The sequence below is a fragment of the Odocoileus virginianus genome, chromosome 30, assembly GCF_023699985.2.
Source record: "Odocoileus virginianus isolate 20LAN1187 ecotype Illinois chromosome 30, Ovbor_1.2, whole genome shotgun sequence".
Taxonomy (NCBI): Eukaryota; Metazoa; Chordata; class Mammalia; order Artiodactyla; family Cervidae; genus Odocoileus; species Odocoileus virginianus.
The window spans coordinates 19,365,826-19,390,519 of record NC_069703.1 but is presented as its reverse complement, the minus strand read 5'-3'; the positions used below and the strand labels follow the sequence as shown (position 1 = coordinate 19,390,519).

Sequence of the window (24,694 nt, the reverse complement as noted above, 5' to 3'; positions counted from 1 at the left end):
GGCACTTCTGTTAAGCAACAAAGGAAGCCGATTAAGGCTTAAAAGTGCTGATTAAATAATAAAATAACTTAAAATACAAACAAAATGCTGAGTAAGGGAAAGCTGACTAGCTTTCAAGGCATAAATTAATGTCCTTATCAAGTATTTTTCCCCCCCGGTTTCAAGGCCCTGTCAATTCTAGACAAACTGTCCAGATATTCCACCCATGGGACTGCCCATGGGGCAGTTTATTTTTCCTTCTCACACCTGTGCTTAATGAGTAGCAGTTTTGCAAACTCAACTGTTTTCAAGGGAAGATGTGAAGGACTTATGCCCAAAAAATAAAATCAAGATAAGAAACAAAAGGACTGTAATTTATCTCCAGTCAACCTACCCAGAGAAGACTGTGAAACAGTAAAAGACGCTACAGGCTCTTAAGGCAGAAAATTCCAAAGGTCACCTAATCAATGGCCTCCCCTCTAACAGAACTGAAAGAGATTAAGAACAGGATAAAAGCCAAAGGTTTCCAGGAAAAACAGCCCATCTTCATTTAAATATAACCCTTGGGGTCAAGAAGTTATTTCTTATCAGGGATAAGATTTTGTTTTTCAACAGGAAAGGGATTTGACCAGGATGGGTATTGTCTGCCATGTGTGTATTCCTGTTAAAGAAAAATCATTTTTCACTTAGGAGAAAACTGCCTTTTAAAACTATTCCTTAAATTGCTTTAATTTCAGTCTTCTCTAAATGACTGGCCCTGATCAATTCCTTTTGTGCTTAACCATAATGTTCAACTCAAACGAAGTCAATTCACTTCAGATTTCCATAATTGCCCATGTTCCTCATTAAGTGAAGTGAAGTCGCTCAGTCGTGTCTTTGCGACCCCATGGATGGTAGCCTACCAGGCTCCTTGGTCCATGGGATTTTCCAGGCAAGAATACTGGAGTGGGCTGCCATTTCCTTCTCCAGGGGATCTTCCCAACCCAGGGATTGAACCCAGGTCTCCTGCATTGCAGACAGACGCTTTACCATCTGAAACACTAGGGAAGCTCTTAGCCTTCTTCAATAACAAAACATCCAAATTATATCCCCAACACAGAAATATTTGTGTTCCTTTTTGTTACTGAACACTTAATTTGACCTAAGTTCTGAGAAAATCTTATTTCCAAGAAGAAGCCAGGCACAGTTGTCAATGAATGTATGTTCTGTCTCTACCACACATGACCTCACACAGGTACTAGGTTTGGTAAGAGGTTGCTGGTGTAGAAGAAAGAATCTACTACTTTATTAATGGCAAATTTCCTCTTAGGAAAATGAAGAAATGAGGCTACCCTGTATATGCTGTTGCCACTTGAGTGCATGTCCTTGAAACAAAATCAGAAGATGGTACAAGCAAAAATGATTAAAGATATCCTATGCTTTAATCGATATTTTAAAAAACAACTTTGTTGGGGTATAATTTATATACCAGGGCTTCCCAGGTGACTCAGTGGTAAAGAGTCCACCTGCCAATGTGGGAGATGAGGGTTTGATCACTGGGTCAGGAAAAATCCCTGAGGAAGGAAAAGGCAACCCACTCCAGTGTTCTTGCCTGGGAAATCCTATGGACAGAGGAGTCCGGAAGGCGCCGGTATATGGGGTCACGAAAGAGACATGACTTAGCAATTAAACAACAACAATCAACTCATATAATAAAATTTACCATTTTAAGTTTACAACGTGGTGAATTTCAGTAACTTCACCAAGTTGTGCAGCCATCACTGCATTCTAGTTTTAAAACATTCATTTCCATCACCCCTTCAAGATTCCTTATGCCCATTTACAGCTGATTCCCATTCCCAGCCCCAGTGCCAGCCACCTATCAATCTACTTTCTATCTCTTTTGTCACATTTCCCTCTCCAATTCGAGATGAGAAAAAGAAACCCAAAGATATATCCTACAAATAGGAGGACACTGTTTGCTGAAGAACCAATCCTTGTCAAAATAAACTTCAGAATTCTTATGGGAGTGCAAGAGAACCTTGGACACCAGGCATCGCTAGTTTGAAAAGGGTTACAATGGAGAGATTTAATTATCTCTCCAGCTAGAGATAGCAGACTTACACAATTACAAGGGACTTTGATAATGAAAGAATACTACAGCAAGCCTTGCTGTCTTAACTAAGAAAATGGTACTGTCTCCAAAGTTAAAAAAAAAAAAAGCCACTTTTAAGTAAAAGGGTAAACTGTCAACCATTTCTATAACATTCAGTCAGAATATTGTATATTTTTGCTTGGGAGACTTTACAAATATACCATGTCCTTAAGCAAATTATATTTCAACAGACTGAAATATCAGTTTCTTCTGAAATGTAAGTCACTTAGGCTATTTCCTCCAAGCTCTCATGTGTATATTATTCTTATGTATTTTGAGTACAGTAAATATGTCAAGCTATTATGGTTTTGGTTGACAAAATATTTTTTAACCACTGATTTCCTTCCCCCAGAATCTGTATATTTTAAAAAAGCATTAGCTTCAAGTTTATCTTGTTTACATCCTGATTTCCAGGTACCCTTCCCTTTGGAAGGAACATTGGCTTCCCAGAAATTTATGAAGAATTTTACAGGGGCTCTTTTATGTGTGAAAGAGAAGACTGCTTTGTCAAGTGATGATGAGAAATTGAAAAAACAAACAAACAAACAAAAAAACTCTAATCCAGACAGGACTCTAAATTTGTGGCATTCTTTCAACTTGCAAAATTGGTCACAAAGATGCCTTAGGAAGTTATTTTACACTTCTTGTAGGAAACTGATATTTGCTGGGGTTTTTTTTCCCCCCTTTAAGTTCCTGTGTTAACAAAAACAAATGTTGGTTTTGTGCCTTTGATGTTGGGCATTTTATAGACCAGAGTTCGAATTACCCATGGCAGTTACCAAAGGCAGAACTTTTTCTCTAAGTATGTGCAGAAAAAAGACAAACCTGCTTGCAGCCTCCGTAGATTTTCAAAGCCAATGGGAGGTCTGCACTACTAACATAACGAGCGAGGCAAAACTTTTGAGTTTAGATCTTTCAGGAGTTGCTGAAGAAAGTTGAGGACTCTTTTTGAAGATCTTTAAAAAAGCAAGTGTGCCTTGTGTTTCTCTGTAAAAAGAACTGATGTGATGAGTTGCTAAATGCTAGCGACTTCTCAGATTCCCTTTCTACCCATGCCTTTAGAGGGAAAGACTGGGAAATCTTAAATGGGAACTTTCCACATTTCTTAGAGTAAGTAACACTTGGGGGGAAAAAAAAAAAAATCTGGCAGCGGGGCTGGGGGAGGGGAACTCTATGATGAAACCGATGTCTACCAAACGAAAACGCCAAATAAAAGCAAGGAAGCGACTGTAAGAAGGAAAAGACTGGAAATGGTCTTTTCTCAACCTTTAATGACTCAACGATCTCTGTTCTGTGTAACGGTGAACATGGGCAAGGACATTACGATCTTTCTCTCTCCAAGGTCGGTCCAACTTTCCAGTTTTCAGTGGTAACAGGCATCCCATCCCCAGGACAAGAAGACTTTCTTGCATATTTGGGGGGAAAAAAAAAAAAAGCAAACGGCTGCTCTGTCCTTTCCAAAGAAACCTCGTTCTCCGAGTTTCCCTCTAGATCTGCCCCGCGGAATTCCTGGTACTTAGTAGAAGCTCATTAAAGAGATCCTTTCTCCCTTCCGCCCTCCGTCGCCTTCCTCCTTTTCCACCCCCCACCCCCAGTTAAAACGTCCTCGGAACCAGCAGGTACTGCGTTTAGAAAGGCAGAAGACTTGAACAAGAAGCTGTGAAGTCAAAGTGAGTCCCCAGTCATTGCACAGACCCGAGGGAACCGCAGGAAAGCTAGCCGCTCCCCGGGACGGCAAAGCCTACATTCCTGCAGCTGCAAGGTGGTGGCTACTTTACGGTTTTTCCTTCCCGTCGGAGTACACTCCAGTGAGGGGAGATTTTCCCCCTACCCCCGGCGGTGACGCAATCTGAACTCCCCCCCCTCTCCGCCTCACCCCAATAAAATATTTTAAAAAGGGAAGCGGGGGGGAGGGAGGATGGACTTGCGATCCCTTGGCTACACGGGACTCCAGCCCCTCCCTTTCCTCCCAGTCTACCCCTTTCCAGACGCTTCCCATCCCTCCCCCTCTGCCCCCCGAAAGTTTGACGACCGCAAAGGAAACCGAAAAAAGTTCTCTTGTCCCAATCCTGGCGGGCGATCAGCATCTCTTTTGTTCAGGGCGAACCCACAGTTCCCCTGACGTCACCCGGAGCCTGGGCCAATGGGCGCGCGGTCGGCGGCGGCTGCGGCTGGAGGAGGGTGGGAGGGGGTCCGGCCGGTCCCTCCTCCCCGGCGCCCGGGGCCTCGCGGGGGGGCGGGAAGGGACAGTCCCATATAAACCCTGGTTCTCCGGGCTCGGCCGCCCGCGCCGGTTGCGCTTTGCAAGGGGAGGAGGGGGAGCCCTAGTTGCGAGCCGGGGCGAGGGGACCTGCGGCCACTTCTTTCGTCCTCTCCTTCCCCTCTGTCCCTCTACCCTTCCCCTGCCCCATCCTCCAGCTCTGACTCTCTTGGAGGTACTGGAAGGGGACTCCGCCCGCAGGTTGCGAAGGGAACCAAACTTAAGTGGCAAGTTGCCTCACCGTCTCAAGATGCTCGGGGGTCCGGGGCCCGGGCTGCTGCTGCTGCTGCTGGCCGTCCTGTCCGGGGTACCCTCCGCGGGAGCCTCGAAGAGCAGGAGACAGGCGCAGCAGATCGTTCAGCCCCAGTCCCCGCTGACTGTCAGTCAGAGCAAACGTGAGTACTCACCGTGGGCTGGAACAGGCTGCCTTAGGACGGGGCCGGAAAGCCAACCAAAGTTGTGACTGAAGTTTTGTGCGCGCGCACGCGCGCGGGTGGCGTGTGTGTACTCTTAAATAAGAGGGGGGCATAGAAGACTGGCTTTGAGCAGGCTGGTTTTGTGGGCTTAGGTAAGATAAGGCTTTGGAAGGCGGAGCTCAGCGATGTCCCTCAGGGCTGCTACCGACTCAGATCATCCTTTGAATTAACCAAAACTCGTCTTTAAAGAGAAAAATGATGCACCCCTTTAAACGTTTATTTTGGGGATTAGTGTGGTCCTTACGCTTATTTTCTTTGTTACTAAGTAATTGGTTAAATACTTTCAAAATAGGGGTGAGGGGAGAGTAGCTGAATAATTATGTTGTTACTACTTTGAATGAGATGTAATTGCTTCAGAATGCTTTCTCAGGATGCTTCTCCAAGAACTGAGATTGGAATTCCTCTTCCAGTTTCTCAAAGACACACCCTCCCTTTTCCTTGGCTAATGTAAACTGCTTAGCATTGCCCTTCTTGACTTATTACCCCCAAAGAGCACCAAAATTCCTTGCACGTTTTAAAATGTAATTCCCAGTTATCTGCTTTTCAAAATGTTTCCATTCCTTTGGTGCAGACCCCTGGCCAGATGGAAATGACATCATTGTATAACATTTAACCAAGTCAAAAGAAAAACAAAAGGAATACCTAAATATCTACGTGTGCAAATGCGTGGTTAACTCTTTAGATATCTAGTTGCTTTTAATTCTTCTGATGCTCTGATGATTAACTTTGTTCCCCTTCATTTGTTGCTTAGGCTCATCAATTTAGTTGTGCAAGAAAATTCCATACTTTGGAAAAAGGAAGGATCAAATTTAATGACTTTTTTCTTCATTTCTTACAGCTGGTTGTTATGACAATGGAAAGCACTATCAGATAAACCAACAGTGGGAGCGCACCTACCTGGGCAGTGCCTTGGTCTGTACCTGTTATGGAGGGAGCCGGGGCTTTAATTGTGAGAGCAAGCCTGAACGTAAGTGATGGGGAGCCTGCCTAGTTCTTAGAATCTTCTAATTACTATAGTTATTAGAATCTAATAGATAGAGAAGTAGAGCTTGTTGATTAAACTTTGGATTAGTAGTAAAATTACATATCCCATTTCCCTAATAGAATTATCTTTAAAAAATGTTTAATAACTGCTTATATTTGCTTTTCAAATTATATTGTTCTTTTTACCTTTAAAACAAAAGAACAAATAGATCCCAAAGTAGTTTCTAGGGTCTTCTTTCTGTTTTGCTTTCCCAAAACATTTTATGAAAAATATGATGGATGTGTGTTCTTTTTCCCTTGAAAAAAAAGAATTGCTTATAAAATTCTAATTTATTAGAAAGTAATTCCAAATCTTAGACTTTAAGATTACGGGGCAGAAAGCACTTCGGGCAGTACATTGTCAAGCGATTTGTCAGCTGCAGTTCAACATAAAACCACTGACCACTTCAAAGTTCTCATTCCTTTATGACCCTTGATCTATTTCTTGTAAATTATGTCAACTCCTGCAGAGAACCACTGATGAGGCTAAAATGGAAATAGTAGGATTAACAAGGGCCAGTGCTGGGGTGGGGGTGGGAGCTCTTCAGATTGTTTATTTTTAAGTGGACCTTGGTTTGATTTTCTGAGCCAGAGAGAGGACTCTAAAGTCCTTCCTTCACAATCTAGCTGGTCCTAAGGTTGTACTTTATAGCTTTTCCCTAAGCGCCTGAGAATCCTTTCCGATGGAAATTCGTCACCAGAAAATTAGAGAACCTGTCAAAGGTTGCAAACTGAGGCTTTGTTAGACCCTAGGGTGAAATTGAGATCTCCTACTTCAGGTTTTAAACACTTTCCACTTGTCCCTTGCTACTCAGAATCGAAAAGGAGGTTTTCCCTTGGATGAGAGGAGTGGAATAGAAAAGTTTTTCCCTCTATGAGGCTCACATGGACTTTCTTCCCGCAGCTGAAGAGACGTGCTTTGACAAGTACACGGGGAACACTTACCGGGTGGGCGACACTTACGAGCGCCCGAAGGACTCCATGATCTGGGACTGCACCTGCATCGGGGCTGGGCGAGGCAGAATAAGCTGCACCATTGCAAGTAAGAGTGGCCTTCTGTTCAGTAACCCTGGGATAACACAGTGTGAGCTCCCCATGCCCATCACTGTCATTTTCTGTTACCCGTGACTGGACATTCCTAATGTGGGGGTTCATCCCAGGTGAGCCGGCACCTTCTACGGCCACAAAGCTGGTTCCTGTGCCTCTGAAAGGTGGCTCTGAGCACAGGTGGAGTCCGTGTTCAGTCTGTGTGCATTTATGAGAGAGAGAGAGAGAGTGTGTGTGTGTGTGTGTGTGTGTGTGTGTGTGTGTACGCATACATATGTAGCCTCACCAAGCAAATCTCTTGGGCTCCATCCCATTCTTAGAGGAGTTGCCCATTTTATGTTATCTGGGCATCTTCAAGCCAGACTGCTCATGTGGTGATCCACAGTGATTGGAAAGATGATCATGAAGAACGAATTAGCCGTTGTGTGCTCTGCTGGTCTTGTTAGCAATGTACTCACGGCTTGGATCTCACAGAAACAGTCTGGTTTCTTTGTAATCAGTAGTTTATAACCAGGCAGCAGAGCTCTCTGTTCCTAGGAATAATGTGCGATGAATTTTCCAAGGTACTTAGGGATCTGGACTTTCAGCAATTCTAGTTTAGCTAAGTCAAACTTTCCAGTATGATTCATTGGGTTACCAATAGCTTCTATTAATGCAGCATTTAGTGTTTTTTAATCCATTGTTGTATAAGTCTCTTAAAGGCTCAGTCCAAAAGACAAATCAGACTTCCCTGGCAATCTAGTGGTAAAGACTGAGCTTCCACTGCAGGGGGTGAAGGTTCAATCTCTGGTCAGGGAATTAAGCGCCCCCCCCCCCCCCCCCCCCGCCAAAAGCATGATGTACAGCCTTCTGGAAAAGACAAATCAGTCTCTTGTGAATAAGCCCAATCAGCCTGTCCTATATTTAATGTTAGAGTTTATCCAAGATTATTGGTAAATGTTAAGAGTCAGTGTTCCATAGTGTTTATATAGTGGACAGTTTAACCTTTGTATGTGCCCTTGTGTTTAACCAGATTTCCACACTTGCTGTGTATACATCTATTTGCTTTCCTTCAAAAAGACACTTCTATCCTAGGGTGAAATACGGACTGTCCACATCCTGAAAGCTGGAATTCTAGGTCTAGTGTGCCTTTTGCATTGAACTAGTCTCAGGCTCAACCCACTATGTGTGTGTGGAGGCCATGCCTGGCAGCCTTTCTTTTCTGCTTTAGAACTCAATTTCCTGTGATCTCTCTGGGGATCCAGGATTTATGACTCCTTTCTTTGCTATTCAGATTTCCTCTGTGGTTTCCCATTGTGTTTAAACCAGACATTCAACTGAAGGACCCCAAATGACCAGACCTGTTAACTTTTCCCCTGTCCCTGATGGGAAAGCTACTCTCTGGCTAACCGAAAGGGTTGAAATATGAGTCTTTTTCTGTTTTAAAACTATTTTCTGTCCCACTGTCTGTAACATTTGCTTTTTATCTTGAACAGACCGCTGCCATGAAGGGGGTCAGTCCTACAAGATTGGTGATACCTGGAGGAGACCACACGAAACTGGTGGTTACATGTTAGAGTGTGTGTGTCTGGGTAATGGGAAAGGAGAATGGACCTGCAAGCCCATAGGTGTGTGACTTGGGGATAAATGGGGGTGGGATACACAGTCAAAATGTTGGGTTGAGTCAAAATTGACATGACAAGATACCTGCCTTCCAATAAAAAAGATAAGAGACTGAGAATTTTATTTAAAATAATGAAATGTTGTGTAATCCATAGTCTTCTTCAAGGAATCAGTTCAAATTCCCAACCATGTATAGAAGTTTCAGGGATTCCCAGGTGGCGCCCTGGTAAAGAATGCGCATGACGATGTAGGAGATGCAAGACGTCTGGGTTCGATTCCTGGATCTGGAAGTAGGAAATGGCAACTTGAACAGTATCCATTATCCTTGCCTGGAAAATTCTGGGGAAGAGAACGCTGGTAGGCTGCATACAGTCCATGGGCTGGCAAAGAGTCGGACATGACTGACCATACATGTATCAGTAGAAGTCTTTTAATTTTTTTTCAAAGCTTAAGAGAGAGTTGAAAGATTTAGGAAGAAGTCATTTCTTTCCTCAAAGATCTGTTCTCAGATTTCTCCTTGGTCAAGATGTAAGCTTTTTAAAGGAAAAAAAAATGAGACTTTTAACATCTTTCTTTATTGGAACGCAGTGGATATAAACACCATATGGTGTGTGTTCTATCATCTCTTGGTCATTTTCTGTCAAAAATTGCTGTTTCCTTTGGTGTCAATCTTCAGCTGAAATCTATAGATACAAATCTAAGAGTTTCTGGCTATAAATTTTATTCTGATTGTTGTTCTCTGATGCAGAGGTTTTTATTTTCTTTGTGTTGCCTCTGTTTTTATAGAAATCCAAATTTTAAAGAGCTTTCTTGTCATTTTATGCAGGCATTCTTAATTGGTCATTTTAAATTAAGATTGGAATTTTGCATACTTAGTCTCAATATGCAAGAGATTCATAGATCCACAGCAGGCACATAGATCCTTTTTGCTCAAAATACTGGTGTGAAGAACAGTACTAGCTGAAAATGTACAACCCGTGTACTTATTAGGAGAACAGAATTTCTGCCTGCCAACTTGGCTAGCGCTTCCTTTCACTTTGGTTACTTGCTCTGTGCTTAGTTACAGGGCGTGCCTTTCTTTTTGAACAGAGTACCACTTAAAAAAATGTGGTTGGGTTTTTGCTTACACAATATACTGTAAATTACAGGGAAACAGCACAATTTGAAATAACCACACCCCCCCCCCTTTTTTTTCTTCTGTTTTTCCTTCAAATTTCCCTACAGCTGAGAAATGTTTTGATCAGGCTGCTGGCACTTCCTACGTTGTCGGGGAGACCTGGGAAAAGCCTTATCAGGGCTGGATGATGGTGGACTGTACTTGCCTGGGAGAAGGCAGTGGACGTATCACTTGCACCTCCAGAAGTACGTTTTATTTATTTATTTATTTTTCCATTTATTTTTATTAGTTGGAGGCTAATTACATCATTGCAGTGGTTTTTGTCATACATTGAGATGAATTAGCCGTGGATTTACATGTATTCCCCATCCCTGTCCCCCCTCCCACCTCCCTCTCCACCCGATCCCTCTGGGTCTTCCCAGTGCACCAGGCCCGAGCACTTGTCTCATGCACCCAACCTGGGCTGGTGATCTGTTTCACCCTAGATAATATACATGTTTCGATGCTGTTCTCTTGAAACATCCCACCCTCACTTTCTCCCACAGAGTCCACAAGTCTGTTCTATACATCTGAGTCTCTTTTTCTGTTTTGCATATAGGGTTATCGTTACCATCTTTCTAAAGTCCATATATATGTGTTAGTATACTGTAGTGGTCTTTATCTTTCTGGCTTACTTCGCTCTGTATAATGGGCTCCAGTTTCATCCATCTCATTAGAACTGATTCAGATGAATTCTTTTTAATGGCTGAGTAATATTCCATGGTGTATATGTACCACAGCTTCCTCATCCATTCGTCTGCTGATGGGCGTCTAGGTTGCTTCCATGTCCTGGTTATTATAAACAGTGCTGCGATGAACATTGGGGTGCATGTATCTCTTTCAGATCTGGTTTCCTCAGTGTGTATGCCCAGAAGTGGGATTGCTGGGTCATATGGCAGTTCTATTTCCAGCTTTTTAAGAAATCTCCACACTGTTTTCCATAGTGGCTGTACCAATTTGCATCCCCACCAACAGTGTAAGAGGGTTCCCTTTTCTCCACACCCTCTCCAGCATTTATTGCTTGTAGACTTTTGGATAGCAGCCATCCTGACTGGCGTGTAATGGTACCTCATTGTGGTTTTGATTTGCATTTCTCTGATAATGAGTGATATTGAGCATCTTTTCATGTGTTTTTTGCCATCTGCATGTCCAGAAGTACGTTTTAGATCTGTATGTTACAGATGCGGTCAGGCATTGTTTTCTGGATTCCTAGAGAGAATTGTCATATGAGATCATGTACAACATCCGTTCCACCAACATGCTAACATTTGGATGTCAAGAAAAATTTTGTAACCAACTTATTCTACTTCTTCAAAGAAGACTAAATTAAAACAAAACAGCTTAGTTCAATAAGGTCTTAGGTTATCACCTACTGAGAAAGAACCTTAACGTTCATTTCAATGCTAAATGTGTTGTGGACCCGATGATAAGTTGCAAATGTTTCATCTAAGTGATCACTGAGATATTTTCTAAGTAGCAAAGAAATCTTTAAAATAACAGGCACATGCATCTTTGGGCATGAGAATGCTTTGGAGAGGAGCAAAGCCCTAAAGTTTTGGGTTTCCTTCTATGCTTGACATTTAAGTAAGGCATATACATTAGTAAAATTGATGAAAATAAAAGTTACTTATCCCATAGGTTAAATTATGTTTAACCTGTTATGTTTAACCTCAATTCTGTGGTTAAGGACAGTGTCTCTGTAGGTTTATTAGTGCTGTGAAGAAGCTAAACTTTGAAAGTTTCTGAAAGAAACACTGGTATTTCTCTGTAGCTCCTTCTAAGATTGCCCCGAGGCCTTACTTTTTGCCTTAGGGATTCAATGTTCCTTTTTTGAGATGTCAAACTATAAAGTTTGTGTAAGCAAAACAGCCATCAACTATTGGTGTTATACATTTAAAATCAAATCTAAATATTTTGAGCATGTCTTATCTAGCTGAAAGTATCTAACCATCTCATCATGTTCACCATCCAAATTTGAATTCTTGCAAGCAAAAAATAATGTCTCTTGAACAGTGATAGCAATTTAAATATTTTTGAGCACCTTGTCAGTTCTTTTGCATTTAAAATTTTATTATGATTATCAGATTTCTAAGACCTCAGCGGCAATGTTTTAGTTTAAGACAAGTTAGATGTTTGACTCAAACTCTTATCTATTATTTAGAGCTTTTCTAATAACAGGTTGGGAAAAGCTTCTCAAAGAAAAGTCATTTCTTCCATGAAATTTTGTTAAGTCCCTACTTTATTCAAGATGGTGTAGGGATGCAAAAATGAACTGGACATTAGCCGACTCGTCAAAGAGAACTTAGTAAGTAGGTCAGGATGATGAGAAAGGCTTATATATATTCATCTTCTACAAAGAACAGAAACACTTTGAGACAGATACTGAAATAGTACAATGGAGGTTCAGGGGAAGACAACACTTGGTTGGAGATTTGGGGAAAAGTGTCACCAGCAATGATATCGTTATTCAGACTTCTGCTGTGGTGGGAGATCAATATGTGCCTGTATTTGTCTGAACTTAACATTAACTAATTATTTTTTATCTAACCCAGTGTAGTTCTGTTTCAGAAACAAATCAAATCCTCTCTATCACATTGTAGCATATGGGCAAACCTGGATTATAATTGAAACAATTTATTTGCCAGATAATCATAAACTAATGGTAATTTAGTTACAAATTATCATTTCATTTTCTTGGTGTCTAATCCCATGGACAGAGGAGCCTCATGGGCTATACAGTCCATAGGGTCACAAGAGTCAGACGTAACTTAGTGACTAAACAAACATTATTTTATATTAATAATCTCACTTTCCCATTAAAGAGTTAACACCATGAGCAATTCAAAAGATGCCATTTTGTCAGTAATGTTAAATAGGTTTGTGTTTGGTAGGGGGTAGGGTGGGACCGAGGGAGGGAATATTTTAGTCAGAGAAGTTGGTGATGCCTTGAATTGTTTTGCATAGCAAATGAAAAAATAGATGCTGCTATCTTTTAATAGCTTCTTTGGGGCAGTTGGTTGAGACCCTTTGAGACCTACTTGCCTCCCAATTGTTTCTGGTTTTCTAAAGAAAATCCCCTATGATAACGCAGGTTGTAAACAGTCATGACTCAAGGCCAGGAGAGCCAGAGAAGGATACAGAGGGAAGACTAGAAAGCCAGGAGATGAATTTGGTCAAATAAACAATGTGAAAAAATGTAATGAGTGAAAGATTTTTATCAAATTTAATGAACCGAATGACTAAATGAAAATTTAATGAGTGAAAAAGAGCATTCTGGCAAACAGATGAGTGGAATTAGACTACATCATATAGCTTCCTTCACACTGTTTTAAATGCAATCACATCTTTCAGAAGTTTACCACCCATGGCACCACAGCTGGATATGAAAGTATCATCCAAAAACAGCTTACCAAACTCTCCTTTTTTTTTTTAACTTTTTATTGCAGTATAGTTAACACTATTGTGTTAGTTTTGGGTGTGCAGCAAAGTGAATCAGTTTTAGATAGTTTATTTAGATCATTTAGCTCAGTTGAAAGAATCTTCCTGCAATGCAGGAGATGCAGGTTCGACTCCTGTGTTGGGGAGATCTCCTGGAGAAGGGTATGGCTACCCACTCCATTATTCTTGCCTGGAGACTCCCATGGAAAGAGGAGCCTGGCAGGCTCCAGTCCGTGGGGTTTCAAGAGTTGGACATACCTAAGCCACTAAACCACCACCATTACAGACTTATTACAGAGTACTGAGTAGAGTTCCCGGTGCTACACAGTAGGTCCTTATTAGAAACAGCTCTATTTTTATTTTAGGTTGGCATCAAGCGCTTGCCAAGCTCAAACTGATTTACATGTTTTAACGCTTCCTTTCTGACACAGACAGGTGCAATGATCAGGACACGAGGACATCCTATAGGATTGGGGATACCTGGAGCAAGAAGGACAACCGGGGGAACCTGCTCCAGTGCATCTGCACGGGCAATGGCCGCGGCGAGTGGAAGTGTGAGAGGCATTCCTCGGTGCAGACGACATCTGCAGGTGAGGCGCGGGCCGGGACCAGATGGGGGCACCTTGCACAGAGCATTTCCGAAAGCCATCTTTCCCCTGCCCGCCCTTCAAGGATGGTGTGGCTATGAAGCCTTTGCAGGCTGTTAGTTAAAACTTGGTTTAATGTCTCAAGTTTTTTAAACTTAAATAAACACGAAACTACAATGGATCTTGGGGGCAAAATCCAATTTTAGTCCCAAGAGGTTAAACTGGTGGCCAAGAAAAATGACTAATATCATGAAACCTACATGATTTATATACAAAGCTATAAATAAATACATCGAGATCTATAGATTGATACACATGTGGATATTCATATACATACCCTTGTGTATGTATGTTGAATATATAAAGTACATTTTAATGGAAATGAGAAACTTGCTGAGTTCCATGATCCCTTGATTCTTCTGCTGGAAAAAGGGGGAAAAGTACATTTTTTCTTTTTTAGAATGGAGTATATCTCCTTACCCTGACATTCTGTTCTTTTGGTTGTGGAAACAATCATTTATGTGTGGTTTTCATGCTCCAGCAAACTCTGTTGCATTCCATAAAATACTGCACAGTCATTTTCTTCATGTGTTGGTTTTCAAATTTGAAGAATTCAGGGGACATGGAAAGGAATGACACGATATCTAAGTTTTTTTTTTTAATGTTTCAATTATTTCTGCATATCTTATGCTTCCTCCTTAATTATTTCTAGTACAAGACTAGGATCTTTATATTATAGCTTGTTTTGTAAGAATCTAAAGAAAGAAAGAGGTCAGTCAAGAATATGTACTTCTGTTATTATTCTTGCTCTGTTTTATCACGTTTTCACTATACCGTGCCCTAGCATTATTGTTTAGTCTTTTATCAATAGGTCATTTAGCAAAAAGTATTAATTACTTACTTGGATTTTCCTCCTTTCAATGAGTTTTCATCTTGCCATGAGCACTTAGGAAGGTGAACAAGATTGAATTTGATAACATTTTTTGAGTTATTTTATTTGATTATTTGATTACTTTCAGTAAAATTGCTGCTAACCTAAAAAAGAGACAATTACAAATTTCAGCCTACTGAAGCAGTTTAAATTGAAAAGCGTAGTTAAGGTTAATCAGGGGTAAGCCTTCAATGATTGCTATCTATTTTTATTATTATTACTAACAATACTGAAATGGCTCTGTTGTTCAAAAAAGTTTGAGAGACATGGGGTTAAACCAGTAAAAACTTTCTTCTACAAGAGCTTAATATTCCTTTGCATTGTGACTCTTCCAAGTGGGATGTATGAAAACAGATGCCATGTTCCCCTGATATGTATGACCTTGGGACTGTTGTCTATGAAATATTTGTGTTACAGTGTTACTCTGAAAGGAAACCTTTCTTAAGAGGATTGTCTTAGAGAGATGCTGAATTCAGTCTACCAACCAGTCATTCTAGCTGCAGTTCTAATTCTGCTTCTCCTTGGGCCTGACCCCCAAGAGAACAGATTTCTGTTTAAAGAAAAGATCAGCATATTCTGTTGTCTTACTCTGAAAGCTGTCTTAAGAGGATTGATTTTAGGAAAAAAACCACAACAGAATTCCCAAATAATCTTTGGAGAAACGAAATGTGGAAGGAGGAGGGGTAGTGAATAGAAAATCCAATATGGCTGCCCAGGGCACGGTCTGAGGAGCTGAGAGTTACATTGATGGCAAGAGGTCTGTTGCAGAGACTTCTCAAAATAATATCCGGGAGAGAGATGCCCAGATACATTGGGCTAGTGGGCGCTGCTAAGAGATGGTGAGACAGACCATTGCAGGCCAAGGGAAAAGCCTGGGGATAGCGGAGGGTACAGGAAGGAATAATGAGAAGCTCAGTGCAGATGAGGCATAGACCAAAGGATGAAGTGGTCTGAACTGAATGAAATGGAAAGAATGAAGTGAGCTGATCAGAGGTTAGGTGTAGAGGGCTGTAAAGTCATGGGCTTTGGCTCGCTGACATGGAGTAAGCAGTTATCCAAGGTACCTGCTCTGTGGAGTAGCAGAATAATGTTGGTGATTTGGAAACACACGCTTGGTAGCTCCAGGTAAGCTGGAAGGTAGAGAACACTGCGTAGCCTCTTGTGGATTATTTCTCAGGCTGAGTGCCAAAGCTAATGCAAAGAGGGGGTGGGGGGCATTTCTTTCCAGTCCCAGCTCAGGAAGCAGACAGATTGCAGAGTCATCTGGATGAGACCTTGAAGATCCCAGAAAATTATTCCAGGAAGTAGCTTTCCCTTAACCAGCTCTGTGACTTTTCTTTCTCATGTCCTCAGGATCTGGCTCCTTCACTGACGTCCGAACGGCCATCTACCAGCCCCAGCCTCATCCTCAGCCGCCTCCATATGGTCACTGTGTCACAGACAGCGGTGTGGTTTACTCTGTGGGGATGCAGTGGCTGAAGACACAAGGGAATAAGCAAATGCTTTGCACATGCCTGGGCAACGGAGTCAGCTGCCAAGAGACAGGTCTGCGTTATCTTTTTTAAAAAGAGGACCGACAACTTTCTTATTATTTAGACTTTGAAAGGCAACACATTCATTTCCCAAAAAATGTAAAACAATAAAACAAGAAAAGTGTATAACCTTACCAGCCTATGATGACAACCATGGTTGGCATTTGATATATTTTTTTTCAGTCTTTTTAATCTATGTGTTTTCTTTGCTATAGTGAGTATTAAGCTGCTGTGCATTTTTATCTGTCTAAAATGTTACAGGAGGTTACTTTCTGAGTAAACTAATCCATCCCTATTTAGTACTGTAAATCCCAAAGTTCTGAAGCTTTGTGATGTAAACTTCTTTCAACAACCTGATGCAACTCTTGCAGGGTATAAAAGTGGTAGTAATTGTGGCAATAATAATTGGTGCACTTGACTTTCCCCTAGTACAGCCTCATGTATGAATTCTTACAGCACCAACAGAGCCATATATACCCCTCCAGGATCACTTGAGCAGCATCCTTAATTAACCTGTAGTAATATATTGGGTTGGCCAAAAGTTCATTCGAGTTTTTCAGTAACACGTTAGAGGAAAACCTGCATGAACTTTTTGGCCAACCCGATAGCTTTGCAAATGGGAAACTGAGGCATGGCGGCTGAGGTGGTAACTATGGATGTCAGAAGAACTCAGGTGTTGTTCTACCCACAAAAAAAATATGGCTTTCTGAGTAAGGTATTTTGATAACACTATCATCTGGTTAATACTTATAGCTGGTCCTACTCATAGTTTTTTCCCCCCCTTTGATGACACAAGGTCAGTCTCAGTTAAGCTAAAAATAAGGAACAATAGTGAGAGACAAGGGTGACTGTGTTTACTGAGACCCTTTTGGTTATGCTTGTAGCTGTAACCCAGACTTATGGCGGCAACTCCAACGGAGAGCCGTGTGTCCTCCCCTTCACCTACAACGGCAGGACTTTCTACTCCTGCACGACGGAAGGACGGCAGGACGGACACCTCTGGTGCAGCACAACTTCCAATTATGAGCAAGACCAGAAATATTCTTTCTGTACAGACCATACTGGTGAGTATCCCAAGGGAAAACACAACAGTGAGGAAACCCCATTTCTCAGGCTCCGTTTATATTGGCTGGCAAGCTGGGCGTTCCTTTCAAGGCTCCACGTGAGAAATACCACCTTTGTGTCATCTGGACCCAAGAGACTTGGAACTAGCTTCACAAAGATCCTCCCACGTTTCCCAGTCGTCTTGGGAAATGACACCAAGGGAAAAGCCCTCCAGTGCATTTATTTTTGACACATTGGGATCATTATGTGATTAAAGTGCTTGTATGAGAAAATCAGTAGGCTCTCCCACAGGGCTGAAGATGACACAGGAGGCAGGCCTGCGTGCTCTTGCTTTTGTTTTGGCTAAAACCATGATTTATTCAAAGCGACCATTTAGTCTTTTTGGCTGGAAAAATGAGAGCGAAAAGTGGATTTAAATCTGCTTGAAAGTGAATACACTAAGGAGGCTTAGAACTATACTGTTAGACATCTTTTATTCTGAGACACACTCTGAATTAGTTGCAGAAACTTGGCTAGTTTAGTCACAGTATCTCCCCGCTGTCCATTGGAAAGCTCAGCTGTAATCTTTTTCTTCTGACCTGTGTGTTGTTTTGGACAGTTTTGGTTCAGACTCGAGGTGGAAATTCCAACGGGGCCTTGTGCCACTTTCCTTTCCTGTACAACAACCACAACTACACGGACTGTACTTCCGAGGGCAGGAGGGACAACATGAAATGGTGTGGAACCACGCAGAACTATGACGCTGACCAGAAGTTTGGATTCTGCCCCATGGCTGGTAAGAGGAAGCCCTTGTAGGCAGCCGTATGTGGAGTAAGACAGAAGAATCATGTCTGGCTTACTTATGTTTCACGCATTAACACTTAATTATTAGATAGCAGAAAACTGTATGATCTATATGTAATCAAATATTTAAGAATTATATAATTACTCATATGATTTATAAGAATTACATAATTATTCAAAAGTATAGGAATTATATAATTGCTTATATGATTTTTAAATCCCACTGTTATAAAGTCCAAAAACATGTAAATAGAATAAAGGTACTTTTTAAAAGTCTGGAAATACACTTTTTTTTTAAACAGGTGTATCTTTTGTAAAAAGCATACAACTGAGTACCTTAAAACATTGAAGTGACTGCTGCAGTCACAGATCTGCACTGTTAACATACAGCTTTAGAATAAGCTCTATCACTTATTAAACACCAAAATGACCCAGACTCTGTATTTTCCAATCAATAGGGATCTTGATTTAAAAGGCCATGCTCTAGTTTGTGTGAATGAAGAAAGGAGAACCAATACCTTTTGTTTTCAAATTTCGAGAGCCACTAGACTGACTACAGTTGATTTTCTGATAGTACAGTTAAGAATCCATGTGCTGCTGTCAAGTGTGAATATGAGGCAATGAAACATCAGAAGGAAACTATTAACACCTATGCTTACTTTTATTCCTCTCATTTCAGCAAAGAAAATTTGGATTTAGAAGGAATACATATGTTAACTTACAATTCTATACCCATATACATTGTTTCCCTTTGATCTAGAATAAACTGAAACTAGCAAATGTTAGGGGACAGTAGTCAAATCCAGACTTCTAGAACACTGCAAACCCCTTGAATGGGTAGGCATAATTGTGGCTTACATTGCTTAACCATACTGTAATTTTTCCCCATAACAAACCTCATCTTTGGACTATGTTTTCTCTCTCTGGTAGTCAGAACTCAGTGAATTTTTGAGGCACAGAAGATTTCCTTCTAAGAGAGTTCTTAGGATCACCAAACCAGACTGATAATATTGCATACATTGTAGCCCTTGTGATCTATTTATGTAGTAATGCATTTCCCTTCTGTTTCCAAACAGCCCACGAGGAAATCTGTACAACCAATGAAGGGGTCATGTATCGCATTGGAGACCAATGGGACAAACAGCATGATATGGGCCACATGATGAGATGCACATGTGTTGGAAATGGTCGTGGAGAATGGACGTGTGTCGCCTACTCTCAGCTCCGAGGTAATGCTCACTTGTTAATGAAAATAGTTGAGAGGACAGAGAATACAGAGAAGTAGACTTCTTCGTGAAAAGTTGTGCTTTACCAAAAGCAGGAAAAGTATGCAATGCCACTCCATTAGTCTGCTGTGTTGGATAGATTTTGCATGTTAGACAGCCAGTTAAGACAATCTGGCAGAGCATTTCTAAGATTCTGAAATATTCCCGGGATGTAAGTACTTAGGCTGAGCCAAAAAGATGACTTCAAAGAATAGAACATGATCACTTGATATCACTTGATCCTTTTAGCTTGTAGTTATGCTGTTGGATTCTTGTCTAGAAAAGACGGGGCAATTTTTGTAAAGAAAAGAGACCATCTAAAATCAGATCTTGGCAGATCTCCTTTATTTACTTCAAGGAGACAAAGACATAGAGACCTATTTCTTTTGTTCACTCTAGTTTTCCCCCTTTGGACCCTGGTGTATGATATAACGGTTGTTGATCTATTAAAACTATTTTAGTGTTTCTATTTCTTTGGTTTGAAAAATAAGACTTAGGTAGAGCTCTGGGCTAATAAATAGTCCATGTAGCCTCTGTGTTGACATTGGCCTGGACTTGTTCTCCTTTTATGGTGCCCGATGGATGACACAATCCAGGTCTAATGATAATTACATATGATGTTGTAGAGCTGAAAAGGACACTCGGAAGGCATCCAGACCAACTCCTCATTTTACGGAGGAAGGAACTGAGACCCAGAGAGGGAAGTAATTTCTTAGGATCTCAGCAAGTTAACAACAGAGTTGGCCTGCTTTTGTTGTTGTTGTTAACTTTCCAAATGTTACTTATGGTATTCTTTTTACACATTCTGAGCATCTCCCTAGCCCTGCTATTCCAGAGATGAGACCATCGCATCATGCTGGGTATCCTATTAGAATGTTTAATCTGCCTCCTATTTATTGTAACAAGCAGAGATCTAAAGGTCATTTTGAACCCAGCAAGAACTTGTTCCGAAAGTTAAAATTTGTTGTATATACTTGGATCTCTAATCTGTACAAGTTTTAAGAGAGAATTTTTTTTTTTTGCAAGAAAAAAAGCTTACTGACTAAGCTTTGGAAAAAAATGTTTATGCTATGCCAGTAGAAAAGTTATTTTAGTGGAAGATGTTGCTACTTAAGTGGAAGGAATTACATGCTTCAAAAAGTGTAGCTTCTTTTATTTCATCAGTGAAACTTAAAAATTCTCCACCCATCCCACTGTTTCCAAAACAGATCAGTGCATCGTCGATGGCATCACTTACAATGTGAATGACACATTCCACAAACGCCATGAAGAGGGACACATGCTGAATTGTACCTGCTTCGGTCAGGGCCGGGGTCGGTGGAAGTGTGATCCTGTTGGTAAGTAGCCTCGTGTCTCTAGCTGGATTTGAACACTGAGTATAGCTAGCAAATTTCAGATAAGGAGAGTTCTTTGATATTACTTGATTGAAACTGGCTCTAGACTATGATCATGGCCTGCAGAGAGCTTGGCAAAGTCTTTTCTCTAATCATGGACCAATATCTAAACTTGAGAGTGGTAGTCATTGGTTTTTGCTGAATTTGGTTAACACATGAAGGTTTACCTTAATTGAAACAAATTTGTTTTTTGGTTCTGAATCATAAAGATAATTCATGTCTGAAAGAGAGCTTTGCTTTGCTGACTGTGCAATAATGTGGACAAATGATCATGCCAGTAAATATCTCCCTCCCAAATTCCTTATTTTTCTTGGCTGCCCTTTTAACAGATCTAAGCAAATAGTGAGGGATGGGCCTTAAAAGAGCTGTGTTACCAGCTTTAAGGTAATCCATTAATATTCCTTTACTCAGAGACATGTTGCTCACCCAGAAAACAAACTGATCAGATGAGTTTTTTTGACCTGCGATTGCCAAAGCTGTGAGAGGTCTGAGAGGCTTTCTTAGAAGCTGCTCAGCAAGTTATTCACTAGTTGAAATTTAGCTCAGTTCATTTATATGTAAAATTAAGTCATCCACATTTTATCCACAAAATATCCATAAAGTGATATTTTATCCTTGCTCTTCAAATGGTAAACTATTTGAATTAAGATGGGCAAAATATAAAATCTAATTTATTTTTCTCAAATTAAGATTCAGGTTGTCAATATATACTGAAAAATAAATCTTATCATTTTTATTTAGAAATGTTATTCTTTTAGAAAGCTAATTATTCCTCCCAGTGGGTACTTTTTGACCATTAACTGTCCAGTAAGGTACAAGATATGAACAAAACATTTTTGGACTGCTGTATTTGTAAGGACAGTTTCAAGTTTTTATTAAAACTGAGAATCTGTGCTCTAGCACACCAAATTTAAATTTGTCGCTTTAAGTTTTCAAGACTGCTTAATATTCTGCTTGTGTGTATTTTAGATCAATGTCAGGATTCAGAAACCCGCACCTTTTATCAAATTGGAGACTCATGGGAGAAGTATTTGCAGGGGGTCAGGTACCAGTGTTACTGCTATGGCCGTGGCATTGGGGAATGGGCCTGCCAGCCCTTACAGACCTATCCAGGTGAGTGGCTTTATTACACTGTGTTATAAAATACACAGCTACATCAGTGTTTATTAGTACTCTGAAGCCTAAATTGGTATCTCCTCCTTTTCCCACCCTTTTCTCATTTCACTGTCTAATCATTAATCGAATATTTTTTACTTAAATGGTTTTCCTTTCTCCCCAGTCAAGTAGGAGTAGAAGGCTGTGAAAAAATGCCTGCATGTAAATTTGTTTCTTAACATTGTAGAACATTCCATTAGGTTAAAACACTGGCTAAATTTCATTTCTCATCTGTACCTGTAAATAGAAACCATGGAGTAACCGATGCTGGGAGTAAAGGTCAGGATTTTATGTTATGTTTCTTAACGGAAAAATTGCATGAAATACAACACATGATATGTATTCATTCAGTGTTTCATCCAGGCCCTCTCTTTGTCAGAATGTTCATGTGTTTGATCTATTGGAGTCTGGAACAAAATATCCTGGGTCCAGAATTGAGTAACTTGGTCAGTTCTCTGCCCATGCTGTTCAAATAGTCGAAAATGTTTATTGCTGGATTTTTTTCTGGTCACAGGACATAGTGCCTAGCTGGAGGTGTTATTCATTTTTTAAAAAAATTGAATTGAATTTCTACTGAGTGGGCTTCCCTGGTAGCCCAGTGACTAAGACTCTCCCCTTCCACTGCAGGGGGCATGGGTTTGATCGCTAGTCAGAGAAGTTCCACATGCCTTGTGGTGTGACCAAAAAATAAAATTAATTTTTAGGCATCAGTTACTTGAGCAGTTACTGAGATCAAAGCCTCTTGGCTCTCTGCTAAGTTAAGATGTGGCCTGTATTCAGAAATAGAAAGAGAGATCGTCAGGACATTGGAATCTGCCTATGACAGAAATCAAGATTCAGTTAACTAAGTCCCTTTTAATGTGATAAGAGATTTACTGTCATAAAGAAGAAGATATGGAACAACTTGGCCAAAAGCAGTGTTTGTCAAGACATGGGTCCAGGTTTGTACATGCTGCTAAGTAGATAGAAGTCAAGCTTCATTCGTTATTTCCTCATCTGTAAAACAGGGAGATTTTAGCTGATTACCTTTAAAGTTCCTTCCAGCACCAACGAACTAATAATCTGTGATCTTAAAATCTGTTCATATATACCCTTTCTAAACTTAGAAGAGACCCTTCTCTCTCCTGGCTTCAGACGCTGTCTGGGCTGCTGAAGATGACTTAGCTTAACAGGTTCTCAGCACAGATTGACCTGGCTCTTAACCTGTATTTTATGGTAGATTTGTGTGTAGGAATCACTTAAAATAATTTTTTTTGTTCAATAATTTTTAAAGCTCTGCAGAATTACTGTAAGTTCAGAAAGTATATAACTGAAGCTTTTTTTTTTTTAATGATACAACCAAAGGATAGACATTTCTAAAAAATGCTCTTACTGTTTATTTATGGTTCTTACTGGTGTGGTGATCTTGAAAGTGATTTCCTTCTCGGTGAATTAGAACTTTTTTTGCTCTCTCTTTTAAAGTAAGCCTGTTCACATAACAGCTTGCTGGAAGCCTATAGGTTGACACGGCCAGAGATGAAATCTAAATGGGAGGGAATGCTCCTGTGTTGGATTTATGTGTTGACCTTGTTTCTGCTCTTCATAACAGAAGAGCGATTTCAGCGGAGAGGAGACTGGCCTCAGTACACAGTCTGGGTCTTATCTGTGTGTTTGGTTTGCTCAGTGGTTCCTGCCTGGCTTGTGGGGCTTTCAGAGTGTGGGAAGGATGGCGGAACAACAGATCACCAGTCTGTTGTCTCTGAGCCTTGCCCTGTTTGTTCCCCCTACAGAAGATTCAGTAGAGTTGTTCAAACTAACAGAAGATAAGAGGGATTCGGTTTGTCAATAAACAACCAGGAAAGCACAGATCTCAGCAAACTAAATAAAGAAAAAAAAGGGCTGAGTTGCAAATGCATAAATGTTTAACTTCTCCAGGGTCAGCATTACTGGAAATTATTCATTTGGGCCTTATTTCAAACTGGTTTTGAAAGTGTAGATATTTTGTCATATCTCTTCTTAACTGTTTCATAGTTAGTATGATTATATTGAATAAGAGAGGGAGTCAAGTTTTCACAATGGTGTGAGTCATTGCTCAGGTTACTTTACAAAGCTTTACCGATTAACCAATATCAAAAGGATTATCAAAATGCTAAGTCTAAATAATGTAAATGATGTCAGAATTTTAAGATTTCTTATCTTCGACTCATATGTAGAAAAAGTGGAGTAGAGTGATAGCTGGAATTTAGTTGACCTTACAAATCATGGATAATTTTTTAACTCTCTGAACAAAATTGTGCTAAATGCAAGACATCTTATTACTGTTTAGGGTAGTTCCCTTCAAGGTGAGCTATGGTACAGTCCTAACATTAAAAACATAAGATTTCAAACCAGCACTTGAAATTTTAGAAGAAACCTTATGTTGTTTTGCTCCATTACTGAGTAAAAACCTCTGAGTCGCCTGTTTCTTCTTCCTCCCCTTTTCTTTACTATCCTCCTCCTCGTGGACATAGCAGCATGATTAAGCTTAAAGGTAGGCAGTAAAGGTCACTTGTGTTATCTTTCTAAAACTTAATCTTGATAAACATGTAACCATCATAATTTTTTTAAGATTTATTTATTTTTAATTGGAGGATAATTGCTTTATAGTATTGTTTCTGCCATACATCAACTTGAATCAGGCATAATCTTCATGATCTTTTTTTAAAATTTAAGACTATTTTTAAGCAGTTTTAGGTTCACAGCAAGATCAAAAGGAAGGTACAGAGATTTCCCATGTTTCCTCTGTTCCTACACAGCACAACATCCCCTAATATCAACATCCCCACCAGAGTGGTACGTTTGTTACAATCAATGAACCTACGTTGGCATTTAATCATCTGAAGTCCTTG

At 40.4% G+C, this 24,694-nt stretch overlaps 1 protein-coding gene and 1 long non-coding RNA gene across 8 annotated transcripts in view; one reads left to right on the top strand and one right to left on the bottom strand.

Annotated features, from left to right (window-relative positions):
* LOC139032180 (uncharacterized) overlaps window positions 1–4,888 on the bottom strand; it is a 94,393-nt gene extending 89,505 nt beyond the window's left edge. Inside the window, exon 1 of the long non-coding RNA XR_011484695.1 lies at window positions 4,781–4,888. This is a non-coding gene — a long non-coding RNA (uncharacterized lncRNA). The remainder of the gene's footprint in view (window positions 1–4,780) is intronic.
* FN1 (fibronectin 1) overlaps window positions 4,402–24,694 on the top strand; it is a 69,968-nt gene continuing 49,675 nt past the window's right edge. For 3 of the 7 annotated variants that reach the window (XM_070458617.1, XM_020900292.2, XM_020900291.2), the window contains exons 1-12: window positions 4,404–4,768; window positions 5,688–5,816; window positions 6,777–6,914; window positions 8,395–8,526; window positions 9,746–9,883; window positions 13,547–13,705; window positions 15,987–16,178; window positions 17,050–17,229; window positions 17,829–18,005; window positions 19,090–19,242; window positions 20,487–20,615; window positions 21,642–21,785. In XM_070458617.1, the coding sequence (XP_070314718.1) occupies window positions 4,624–4,768; window positions 5,688–5,816; window positions 6,777–6,914; window positions 8,395–8,526; window positions 9,746–9,883; window positions 13,547–13,705; window positions 15,987–16,178; window positions 17,050–17,229; window positions 17,829–18,005; window positions 19,090–19,242; window positions 20,487–20,615; window positions 21,642–21,785 (1,816 nt within the window). In that variant the 5' untranslated portion in view covers window positions 4,404–4,623. Of the gene's footprint in view, window positions 4,769–5,687; window positions 5,817–6,776; window positions 6,915–8,394; window positions 8,527–9,745; window positions 9,884–13,546; window positions 13,706–15,986; window positions 16,179–17,049; window positions 17,230–17,828; window positions 18,006–19,089; window positions 19,243–20,486; window positions 20,616–21,641; window positions 21,786–24,694 lie in introns of all 7 variants that reach the window. The other 4 variants (XM_020900289.2, XM_020900288.2, XM_020900287.2 and 1 more) reach the window with 2 other exon arrangements.